At 38.0% G+C, this 12,236-nt stretch overlaps 1 protein-coding gene across 6 annotated transcripts in view; it reads left to right on the plus strand.

The window, feature by feature from the left end:
• Nucleotides 1-12,236, plus strand: part of l1cama (L1 cell adhesion molecule, paralog a) — an 87,971-nt gene that overhangs the window by 66,452 nt on the left and 9,283 nt on the right. For all 6 annotated transcript variants that reach the window (XM_036592331.1, XM_036592336.1, XM_036592333.1 and 3 more), the window contains 13 exons: nucleotides 436-617; nucleotides 962-1,093; nucleotides 2,502-2,645; nucleotides 3,487-3,598; nucleotides 4,122-4,282; nucleotides 4,994-5,153; nucleotides 6,490-6,614; nucleotides 6,846-6,947; nucleotides 8,353-8,544; nucleotides 9,788-9,858; nucleotides 10,408-10,633; nucleotides 11,365-11,480; nucleotides 11,855-12,074. In XM_036592331.1, coding sequence (XP_036448224.1) covers nucleotides 436-617; nucleotides 962-1,093; nucleotides 2,502-2,645; nucleotides 3,487-3,598; nucleotides 4,122-4,282; nucleotides 4,994-5,153; nucleotides 6,490-6,614; nucleotides 6,846-6,947; nucleotides 8,353-8,544; nucleotides 9,788-9,858; nucleotides 10,408-10,633; nucleotides 11,365-11,480; nucleotides 11,855-12,074 — 1,943 coding nt within the window. The remainder of the gene's footprint in view (nucleotides 1-435; nucleotides 618-961; nucleotides 1,094-2,501; nucleotides 2,646-3,486; nucleotides 3,599-4,121; nucleotides 4,283-4,993; nucleotides 5,154-6,489; nucleotides 6,615-6,845; nucleotides 6,948-8,352; nucleotides 8,545-9,787; nucleotides 9,859-10,407; nucleotides 10,634-11,364; nucleotides 11,481-11,854; nucleotides 12,075-12,236) is intronic.

Below are 12,236 nucleotides of genomic sequence, written 5' to 3' on the forward strand. Positions count from 1 at the left end.
TACATACAGGTGCTTAATTACAGTGTCTTGCAAATGTAATGGAAAAATGGAAATACAAGGGTTTGTTCTGACAGCAGCAATATGGATAGTTACATATATAATGCATATGAGCCATTTATTATTACATATTGATACTTGCATATATGTAATACATAAGTGACCTAGTACATAACAATAATATGGGATCTATTATTGTTCAATGTATATATATCTTTACATATATATGATATGTATGTGACATATTACTATTACATATAGGTACTAACATTTATAATAATGCATAAGGGGCAAATTATTCCTATATATAGACACACATATATATATATATAATGCATATAGGCCATTTATTGTTACATATATATAGTTACATGTATATATAAAAAACATATGGAACCTATTATTATTACTTACAGGTACTCTTTTTCTCTTTCTCAGCCCTACTCCCTCCATCAAGTGGGTGCGGAAGGATGGAGTACTGCCTCAGTCTCGTACCAGAGAGAGTTTTGACAGACTGCTGCGTTTTAACAACATCTTGGAGAGTGATGATGGGGAGTACCAGTGCACCGCCACCAACACGCAGGGCACCACCACACACACCTACACCGTCACTGTGGAAGGTACGCTTCACTCAGTTCCCCAGACATGTTAAATCTCTGCTTTTAGTGGACTGAACTAGCCCACGTATTCAGTGGGGCATTAAATTGTAGGGCGTCTGGGCAAGGACGACTCAATAAAGCTTTGGAACTGCAGTGTGCCAAGCCTGTAAAAACTAATTAGCAACTGCCTCGACAAAGACATCCTCTAATTAGTAGTTTTGGAGGATGCCGGTAAGTTGAAGAGGTACAGGATTTGCCTAAAAGGTTTTAGCTTTTTGTAGATGCAGCCAAATATTATCTAATTTGATTTCTGTAGGATGGAGCTCTGTGGTGGAATATTTATGTGTTTGTGTGTGTATCTCTAGCTGCTCCATATTGGATTAAAGAACCAGAGAGTGAACTGTATGCCCCTGGAGAGACAGTGAAATTGGACTGTCAAGCAGATGGTATCCCAACTCCCAAAGTCACCTGGAGCATCAATGGAAACGCTCTATCAGGTAGCTGCACAGTGTTCGTGTGTTTTTACTGTTGATGTTAATGCGAATGTTTACCATATAGTGGTATAGTGGTGCCTCGATCAGTGGTATACAGTGGCCTCAAAAAAGATCTGTTCGTGCCATGCTTAATAACTTAAGTTAATTGTTTTAGGAAACATGTCAAACAAAGAGGCATTCAATTAAACAGACCATTATGTAATCCATGCCTGTAATTTTTTTGACAAAGTATTCTTTCAAAAGACAGCTGGTTTCTTTCTAGTTATTAATGATTTGAGCAGTGTTATGGCGGGTTGACATCCAAAATGCCTTTTCTGAGTTTATAAGCAAAGGCATTTTCAGTGACACCACTGTAAGAAAAACAGCCTCAGACTTTGGCGTTTCCACCTCTGTGCTTTACAGTAATTTTATTGAGTCTGATTATAATTCCTCTTCAAGATTTCTCTACACAGTCAGTTTCATGATAAACATGTTTCTCCCTGAAACAAATATAATTTGTTGAACATTTTATGAAGTAACCTAAATGTCTTCATGAAAGTTTAACAATGGTTAAATGGTTAGTATTCAAGTACATGTTGTGACCACTGTATGTATATTATTTCTCTATAATTCTTTTTCATTTCTACCTTGCACACTTTTGCATGAGCTCCAGAATGTGCAGAAAGTGGATGAGTTAGTTAAAGTGATGTTTAAGAAATCAAATTTCTGCTCACCCCAAATGTAGTTCCTTGGCTAAGACATTTAGTGGCTGAAGTTTGCTTCTTTCATAATGAATGAAGGTCCCTGCTGAAAAGAAATCATAGAAATCTTTAAAAGTTTCTGTTCGTTTCTCGTGGTGTCGAATAGTCACTAACGGTGTTTTGTGTTTTCCTGATGGCTTGATATCGCAGTGTAAAGGAACCTAATGGTTGCCTAAGTGTTCTGGGAGTGAATCCTGTTGCATCTAATGGTTTCCTAATAGGATCTAAATGTGCCAATATTATATTAGAAATATTAGAAAGCACAACTGACAAAACCATCTAATCTTTACTTATGTGCCCAAAACTTAATGCGCCAATCAAAATGCGTCCATACATAATGCAGCATCTACTACTGTTTCAGCTGTGCAATTTTAACTATGCAATGCATTTTGTGCATTTTTATAGATAACTACAGTGTCTTCAACAACACAACCAATTCTGTTTTAGATTACATAAGAGTTTGGCACGGTTTGAAGCAGGTGTTAGATGATTTAAACATGCAGTTTTAGAACGATAAACTGGTGGCTGTAAGTGAGTTACAGTAGCTAATTACATTAGTCTTGTAGCTTCAAGTGAACTTCAGACACCAAACATGCCTTGGCTGATCGACTGTGTTAAAGGTAAGGTGAAAACTGTATAAATTTGGTTCTAACTGTACACCCTTTGTGTAGATATAGACCCAGATAGCAGGCGTACTGTGACGGGAGGCACCCTTATACTGAAAGACGTGGAGATCAGTGACACTGCAGTGTATCAGTGCAAAGCCTCCAATGTACACGGCACCATCCTTGTCAACACCTACGTCTTTGTCATTGGTAAGAGTTATGTAGTTATATATACAGTCTGAGCCTGGATTATGTATATATTTGCTGTGTTCATGGTAATGATGAATGAAGAAAAAAGTCACTGTCAGAAGAAAACTTCATGTCTGTGATACTGTAACTTTACAGGAGAAGTAAAAACAAAAATGAAAAGAGCATCAGGCCTAATATGTTATTTGCTGTGTTATTGCTCTATTTTGTAATGCAGAATTACATCCCTTATTCAGACAGAATTCACAATTTTATATTGTCGTCATGGTTTTGTACATCAGTTGTCTCCCTACAATATCCAACATGCATTATTCAAATGCATAAGGAAGCTTTTGTAGAATTTCTGTGGTGTCAACAAAGCCTGAGTGCTAGGCTAATCACAAATCTGTAGGCTAGGTAATAAAAACAACACAGGTAGCATTAGTGTGACCTCAGTCATCAAACCGAATTGTAGGCTACAAAAAAGTGGTTCTATCTTTATTTAGCATAAAATGGACACCAGAGACCCTTTCAGTTACAGAAAAGAAGCCGAACTGAGATAAAGTATCTATATAGCAAGCTACTTTGCTAATTTTAGCTTTTAGCTTGTTGTCCTCCTCATCTGACTAGTTACTTCTGTCATTAGCACTAACATTAGCTACATCTGGCTACATTTACTAGCTAAAATAAGCTGTAGATGCAGTTGTAGTTTTCCAAAAGTACCTCCCACCTTCAATATGCATCTTTAAGAGGGAGGGATTTCTTAGTCTTTAAACTGTAAAATTTCACTCTTGAGAGTGCTAAGTGGCTGCTGTGGAATGCAAGTAAGCAGTGATGTCTGAGAGGGGATGTGTTTGTGTTTCAGAGCTTCCTCCACAGATCCTGACGGAGGACAGTTTAATGTACAGAGTAACAGAGGGACAGACTGCTGAGCTACTGTGCAAGACATTTGGTTCCCCCCGGCCCAAGGTCACATGGTGAGAGAAACTCAAGCTTATATTCCTCCAGCTTGGCCATGATAATAGCGAGAGCTGGTGGGTTTAGAAAGAGTGGAGGCCATTGGGAAGATAGCAAATGAAGAGTCAATCAGTAATACTAATGTTAATAATGAATTAAAGCAAATAGCTATTAGGTATCATTATGAAAATCATGCTAATTGGTGGCTACTGTAATAATAAGCATGGTTGAGCTATTTATGTCCAACTAAATTTAATCTGAAAAGTAAAAAATGATTAACTGTTGTGTAGCTTGGATAAAATCTAACAGTTTCTGTTTTGTTAAAACTCAGTAGTCACATGTGACCAAATTTTCTTTGATAAATTACTGATTAAAAACTCACTTTCAGGCATATGGATTGATTGATTTAAAATATTTCTTTAGAATTGTGCTCAGACAAACTCAGAACCTATGGACAAAAAGAATGTACATTAATGCATTGAGAGTTAAGAACTCAATAGATTCTCTTGCATCATATATCTCACAAATATATCATATTTTCAGGGAGGGCGAGTCTTGGGACTCAGTGTTGACTAACCCCAGGATGACTGTGCTGAGCAATGGCACGTTGGAGATCAGCGATACGTCCCACAACGACACAGGCCTGTACACCTGCTCAGTAGATGAAGCCAAAATCACCATCTCTGCTGAGCTGGAAGTGCTCAGTGAGTAACCAATATAAACACATGCTCAGACTCTCTCTTTTCAGTACACAGACACATGTCTGTTAGAGCTGCATGTTCTAAGATACATTTTTGCATTGTGATTATATTGCTACATATCATACATTGCATTGCAGTATGCCTTGAAACATATTAAAATGCACTGATGAACTGAAAAACCGTGATGAAAGACTAGCCAATGTTATTTTGACTAAAATATTGTACTATTGTTGGGTTACATTAATACCTTGATTTATCACAGCACCTACAAAAACATTCATCTGGAACTCTGATTAATCAGGATGCACACAGCACACAGTAATGTGATAAGTTAGGGAGCTCATTTACTTATTGCTGCCTTCTCCAAGATCAGTATGTCAAAGGCCAGTACTGTGAAAAATAACAAACATTGTGTGCGTCTCTATGCAGTGTGTGCTTACTTGAACTCAAATGAATCTCTTTATTGTTTAAATCAATTCAGCGCTGATCATTTTATTGCCATTCTGTTCATTATGTAAAATCTAATTTTATTCCCTTTATCTTATTATTTGATCCTGAGTGCACTGCACTGGAGTCAGGAGAAAGACATTAATTTATTAGTTATTAAACCAGTGCAGACTGCTTTAAATGATTGTGATAGCTGTTGTTACAGTGACTGCTCATGTGAACAGTCTGGATATGTTGGGTAACACCTATTCAACCAACGTCTATCAGACAGGACAGTGATTGTGGACCCGCCCCGTGACCTGCACGTCCAGAAGGGGAAGTCGGCCACCTTTACTTGCCAGTACCAGGTAGATAGCAATCTGGGCATGCCTCAGATCCTGTGGAGGAGAAGCAAGAAGAAGTTGAACGAGTTCTCTGATGGAGACAAGTAAGTGCTTAGAACACCAGCTTTTCACACAAAGCAAACTGTCTAGGGAAGGTTAGAGGTTGGCTGGCTAGGTCACAGTTTCCCAGTGTGAAAGTAAGGTGTTTGAGGGGGTGGTCCACCAGTCTCACTTGAAGGTTCCTGGTGAAAGAAATTGCATGATGTAGCACTTTCCAGTTTTAGTGAGGGATCTGGGTGTTCGTCTACGGAGCCCTGCAGGTGAGATCCCATATAAATAAAAATAATGCCTGACCCCCCCCCCAAGCTGTTGGAGTTTATATTGTGGAACGGTAACGTCTGTCTGAATGCACCCTAACTTTTTGGATCAGGTAGAGGAATGTGTTATATTCTAATTCACTGTTGAGTATGGATGCACAATGATATCAGAATTTACTTAAATAAAAAAAAATAAGCAACAGACAAATGTTTAGATTTGATATTTCATGCCATTGTTTGGTGATGTATTTGTTTTACCCCAGAAGAGCACAACTTTTAGCCGATGCTGGTCTTCTGTGCTAAGTTATCTGCATTTTGTTTATTTTACTACATTTATCATACTTTACATACAAACGATATGTATGTAAAAGATGTTGGATATCAGCATCTGCCAACAGTTCCTGTATTGGTGCACTCTTAATTTAGAGTCTTTGCTCCATTGAGATTATTGGTGCTACTTGTTGGGTACAAAAATGCATTGCATCTGATCTGAAGATGGTAATTCAGCTGTATCAAGTTTCGATTGTTGTAATTGATTACAGTGGATTATATTAATATTTAATAAAGTAAGTGCTCGTTTTCTGGCCGAAGTAAATATCTTGGGTTATTTTTAAAAACAGTTTGAAATGTCAATATTTGCCCTAGCTTTTAAATAACTGTGTTGTTTTTTTTTCTCATGTTTTAATTGCGCTTATAAACATTCTTGCTTTTTGCAATATTTTATTTTATTTTGATTATTTAATCAGTGTACTTTTTTATTCCTTATATTTTAATTGCTTTTATGAGCTTTGTGAATTCTTCTTCTCTTATTTTTTATATTTTTTAATGACTATTATAATTATATTGTAAAATAATTGTATTGTTTTTCTTTTGTAAATCACTTTGAGCTGCTTCTTTGTATGAAAGGTGTAATAATAATAATAATAATAATAATATTTATTTTTATAATCCAACATAAATAAAACACTTTTGTATTTGTATGTTGGTGTATTGCTTTCACCAAAATAACCTGATTCAGCTGAGCTAAATCATGTAATATGAATCACTATCAAATCCTTGTGAGGTCAGAAATGTACACTTCTTTTACACCCCTGGTACATCATTATCATTGCTTGTGTTTCAGGTACGTGATTGATGGCTCAGAGCTCATTGTGAATAACGTTCAGGAGGAGGACGAGGGCGTTTATACCTGTGAGGTCATGACGAGTCTGGACGTGGCCAAAGCTAGTGGCTCCATCACTGTAGTTGGTATGGCATTTAAAATCTATTGAACTGCGACGATGTTCAGTGTTGCACCACGCAGTCGGAAGACTGCATACATGACGGGCCTTTTACAGATAATATGATGTGCATGTGTTTATTATAATTTTGACCTATGAGTAAAGGCACACTATTTCCTGCCCAACTAACAGAAATAACCTTTAAAGATGTGTCTGTGTGCACGTGAACTATAAATTCCCCTCTGTGTGCGTTTCTCAGATCGGCCAGATGCACCAACCCAGCTACAGCTCACTGAGCCAAGAGAACGTTCGATCTCACTCTCCTGGACACCTGGCGATGACCACAAAAGCCCTGTATTAGGTGAGCACACTGACTACATATGATGCACTTTTTGTTCGGCTGCCTCATTCAAAAAGCAGTTTATGACACAAAAGGGAATAGGCGGAGCTAAGTGAGTAAGTGCTGTAAGCTGTATATATAATATATGTAAATGTATTTGTTTCTGTGACATCACAGAATCATTGAAGTCTAAATAGGCTGTTTTTGCAGCTTAGTTTCCACTTATAGCCTGTATGGATTGGAGAGTGAAAAGTACATCTTAGAACTTTAATTATGTTGACATACCATATAAAACTCTTTTACTATAAAAATGTCAGAATTTTTGATTTTCTGTTTTTTGTGATGTATGGGCCCTTTAATTATTCATCTGTGTGGATTGTAAGGTCAAAGGCTAGCCTGTCCAGCAATTTTCAACCTAATTTCTGTCTGCTGCATCTGTTGCATACAGTTGATTACCATGGCCAATAATTTTGATGCTATTTCTTTCATTTAGTCTCCTGTTCTTCATTAATCATGTTTTCTCACCACTACTGTTGCATGCGTTTGATATATAAAATGTATTATCTAACAAAGCTGAACATGTGTAGGTTTTTATTTAGTATGAAGTAAACACGAGAATCAGAATGTAATTCTCACATCAAATCCATTTTATCATTACTCTGATTAAACAAAATAATAAATGAAAATAAAACACAGTAATCCAGCAATAAAGGCAGCCTTGTGCCTCCTTTATACTGTGATAGAAAACACAGACAGCACACAAACAGCTCCAATTCTACATGGTGGTACATTTTACTATGCACAGCGCAGACATGCACATAATGTAACTCCTCCAGTGTCAGATGTGAAGTTCAATGGGCGATCAGCAAATTCTCAGAATGGGTCACTGGCGACATGCTCAGTTTTATAGGGTTAATCTGTGTAGCTTGAATTAGCATTAGTTTGCTAAGAGCTGTATGGTGTGAGGCTAGCCTGTACTTAAAGGAAAACTCTTTTTAAGCCTGAAAAAAACTGTCAGCTGCATCTGTAACATACAAGTCATGTTAAGTCAAGTGGTCTTTATTGTTATTCCTCAATATAACTTGTATATAGTGGAACATAATGTTCTTCATGCCACATGGTGCAACACACAACAGCAGCATTCTTCATGAGGTGCAGATATACAGTGTAAACAGTGTAAAAGAGGTGCAGAATGTAATATAATAAGCACATGTCTGTAATGTTTGCTTATGTCTCTCTTGCTAACTGCTCAGAGGGGATATTTTAGGGACAAAAAGGATTTCTCAGAGTAGTAATAGGATAGCATAAATGTTGCTTACCTCTTCTCCTATTGGAAAGGACTGACTTTTGGCTTAACTTACATGAGAAAATCTTGCTTTCTAAAATAGTTTCTGAGGTTCATGCATGTTTTTGTGTTTGTGTGTAGAGTATGTGGTGGAGTTTGAGGAGACTGACAGGGAAGGCTGGGAGGAGCTTGCTCGTGTTTCTGGAAACACTCGACTCACTACTGTCCCACTGAGACCCTTCCTCTCCTACCGATTCCGGGTCATCGCCATCAACAGCATTGGCAAGAGTGACCCCGGCCAGCCCTCCAGAAGCTATTCCACACCTGCATCTCGTAAGACTGTAATCCTTTATCTTAAACCAGCCATAAGCCCCTTAATTCATACTACTATGCCTTTTATTTATAGTGAGCTATGCCATGAATTACATTTACATTTCATATCAAAAACTTAAATCTTCACTTTTCTGTTTGTTTCGATGTCAAGTGATGACAAAATTGTGATGAAGATGTATGTGTGAATGTGTGTTTTTTCTTCCCATAAAACAAGACTACATGCACAATATTAACTGCTTATCAAATTTAAATCATAATAATGTCTCGTCTTCTGCTCACAAAGATAAATGTGGTATGGGTTGGAAGATTTGAATCAGAACTTGTGACAGAATTTCTCCATTTGTTTCAAATATAATTGAGAAATGATTATCAAATTTATCACCAGCACTAACTGTGACCTGTGAACTGTTAATAAAGGAGAATTCCACCAATTTTTCAAAATTTAATCTTTGAGATGTAAACATTGAGTATTCTGAGTTGAAAACATACCGATTTCTTTACAGTGGTGGTGATAGGAATCAGTAGTCACAATGCCTAAAGTGCAAATTTAGTCATTTTATTTGCTATCCAAAGTGACCAGTGAACCTACATGTGTCTTTTTATGTTTTTATATGTAATGTTGATCAATAGTTGTAGATCTGAAAAGTAAGATTTCTACCTTTTTGTCTAATAACACTGTGCATGTGCCTCTCAAACATGAACTGATTGTAAAAAAAAATGTTTTTAGGCCAAAATGTTATCGTAAAACTACCGTGAAAACAATTTCAGGCATCAGACAGCTTTTAGAAGCATTAATTGCTCCGGTTGTCTGGTTCCAGTTTCTAACAGTGAAAAAATAACCTTGGTAAGTTTCTCTAGAATGGTGCATTCCACACTAAACTACTTTGAAAGACCTTGTTTACATCTTAATGATTAATTTCTGCAAAAAATGTAAAACATTGATGGAAAATCCCTATTATTTTGTAACTACTGTGCAAGACATGCAGTTATGTGAATGAGTAATGAACATCTGAACCCCATTTGTGTCCTTGGAGTTTGAGGGGTTAACTTTGTTAAGCATTAAGATGCTTACAGAGCTACTGAGTGAGCATTTCTGTACCGCAAAGTTTCCTCTGGACTCTTAGTGGCACACTTTGGGGAAGGCTCCTTTTTGCTCTGCTTTGCTGTAATGCTGATGTGAAGTGACAGGCTTTTATTGCCATGTGAGAGCATTCCGGTGCTGAGGTTGCTGTGTCCTCCGCAGGGCCAGACAGTAACCCTGAAGGAGTGCGCAGCGAGTCCGTAGACCCGGGCACTCTTGTCATCACATGGAACGTAAGTGTTACAAACGGCTCAATGCTCAGCTCGCACAGCAACGTTTTAATCATTTATCCCTACATGTTACTATGAGCTTAGGCCATATAAAAATACAAGCTCTACAAGTGCTCACCCAAATCAGTTGTTTGAAAATGATAGTTTGGCCAAAAAAAAAAAACAAATGCACACAATTTTCCTCTTACTGCAAATCACCCAAAACATTTTTGTTGTCATGAAAACATGTTTGTGTCTGATGTTTGCCTCTTTAGTTTTGCATTCAGGTACGTGGGTAGTGCAGCTAACAAATGATATTATTGCCACTATTTTAGCATATTGCAAACTGCGTGCCTAAATCATTACACAAGTTGGTAAGTAATCTCAGACTTTCTGATGTGGTCTCTGACACTGTATGACATAATATTATCTATGAAAGTGTCACAGAGCTGAGAACTGTAGCAACAGCCAAGTGTAAAGTCTCAATTTTCTCCATACTTTTGTCCATTTTTGATCTAAATCAATTTTGGACCAGAACCATCACTTCAAGCTCTTTGCTATATATTTTTGCAGGACATGGACAGGAGGAGTTTCAACGGGCCAGGTTTCCACTATAAGGTGATGTGGAGAAAGGTTTTAGGCAGTGGGCCATCTTGGAATTCCAACCTTACCTCCTCGCCACCCTTCGTCGTCGCTGACGTGGGTGATTTCACTGCTTTTGACATCAAAGTTCAGGCTGTTAATGATCTGGGAGAGGGACCAGACCCCAAATCCACCATCGGCTACTCCGGAGAGGACTGTGAGTCTGGCCTTTTGTTATATATTCAGGCTTTGCCCTGTTTGTCGTTTTTTGTCTGTCTAGTTGTTGCCAAGTTCAGGATTTCAAAAAATGCTTTTGCCTAGGCCATGTATAATTATGTCTGCCATATATAATTGCACTCCAGTTGTCATCTGCATCCAGTTTGTCTGTAAAGCTTAAAGCAATGGTTTGGACAAATATCAGATTTACTGAAAAATCCGTTTCCACCTGTTTTGTTTTTGAAATTTTACATCTAATGGACTACAAGGTACTGCGCTGCTGCCATTAAATCCGCAGCCAGTTTAGCCATGTGGCTCCAAGAAGAAATTTATTTATGAAGATCATTCTGCTCTTCCAGAGTACAATTAATATATCATCAAATATTGGGTTAAAATATCAGTCAAATCTAAACATCTGTCCCATGGCATTATATATATTTATTTTTAAAGCTTATATCTACTGATACTGATACGATTCTGATAATGTGCATCCAGAGCTATAAGGAAAACTTGCAGAAGTGCTAAAACTAAAGAAGTGCTCAAAACTAAAGAAGCAGCCTTCAGACAACCAACATGTCTTGGCTAATAGAGTACAATTGGAATAAATCTGATTTTTGGCCTAACCATGAATAGCTGCTCTGATTCTGTCTAACCTCTTCTGATTACTTGTGCTTCAGATCATCTGAAGGCCAATCTAAACATGATTGCATCCTGTGTTTGTGTTTTCTCCAGATCCGGAGGATTCTCCACTGAATGTGGGGGTGATTCTGGTAAACAGCACAGACATCAGGGTAAACTGGGCCCCGGTAGACAGGGAGACTGTGAAAGGGCATCTAATGGGCTACAAGGTACTGAGGCCTTTACCTTCCCTCTTGAAAACAGCATTGACTTCTGAGTCAGTAAGGCTCTCGCTAAAACCCAGGCATAAAAGTTTAGTACAAGCACTCTGATCTCCAGGGTCTTAAAAACTCAGCAAGATGCACATCTACGGGTCTTTAATCTTTCCTTCGGGAAAATGTGTTTAAGCTTCTCAACACTCTGAAGCCGAGGCAGATTTAATTTTTTGAACTTTCAGTTTTAAAAGATAAAAGCTTTCAAGTGTTTTTCAAGCTGCCATTTTCCTCCACACTGATGGAATGGAAAATTAAATGTATCCTCTCAGCATGTTTGCTCTGGATGACCATGAAAGTGAGATGAATTTTTTTCACCTTTATCCTGTAAGATCCACCTGCAGAACTTCGGCACCTGTGGCAAACACCACCACTGGCAGGAGGGTGCTCAGCCAGTGAGTGAGGTTGTCGTGACGACAGGGGCTAATGAGGAGAAGAAGGATCTGGGAGGTCTGCAGCCATACTCCTGTTACTCTATCTCTGTCAGTGTCTTCAACAACAAAGGAGACGGACCCCAGTCAGAGGGCCGCACCTTCCAGACGCCCGAGGGGGGTAAGTCCGAGGGAATTCAGTGAAATTTCATCTCATGCTATGCTTTAGAGTATATAATAAAAAAAGGGTTTTCAGTTCATCTGGGTTGTGATGTCACAACAATGGACATATGAGCACCCATTCAGCCTACAGCAATTTAGCTGTCCATTCACATTGAAATTA

This window comes from Colossoma macropomum, unplaced genomic scaffold (genome assembly GCF_904425465.1).
Source record: "Colossoma macropomum unplaced genomic scaffold, Colossoma_macropomum, whole genome shotgun sequence".
In the NCBI taxonomy this organism is placed as follows: Eukaryota; Metazoa; Chordata; class Actinopteri; order Characiformes; family Serrasalmidae; genus Colossoma; species Colossoma macropomum.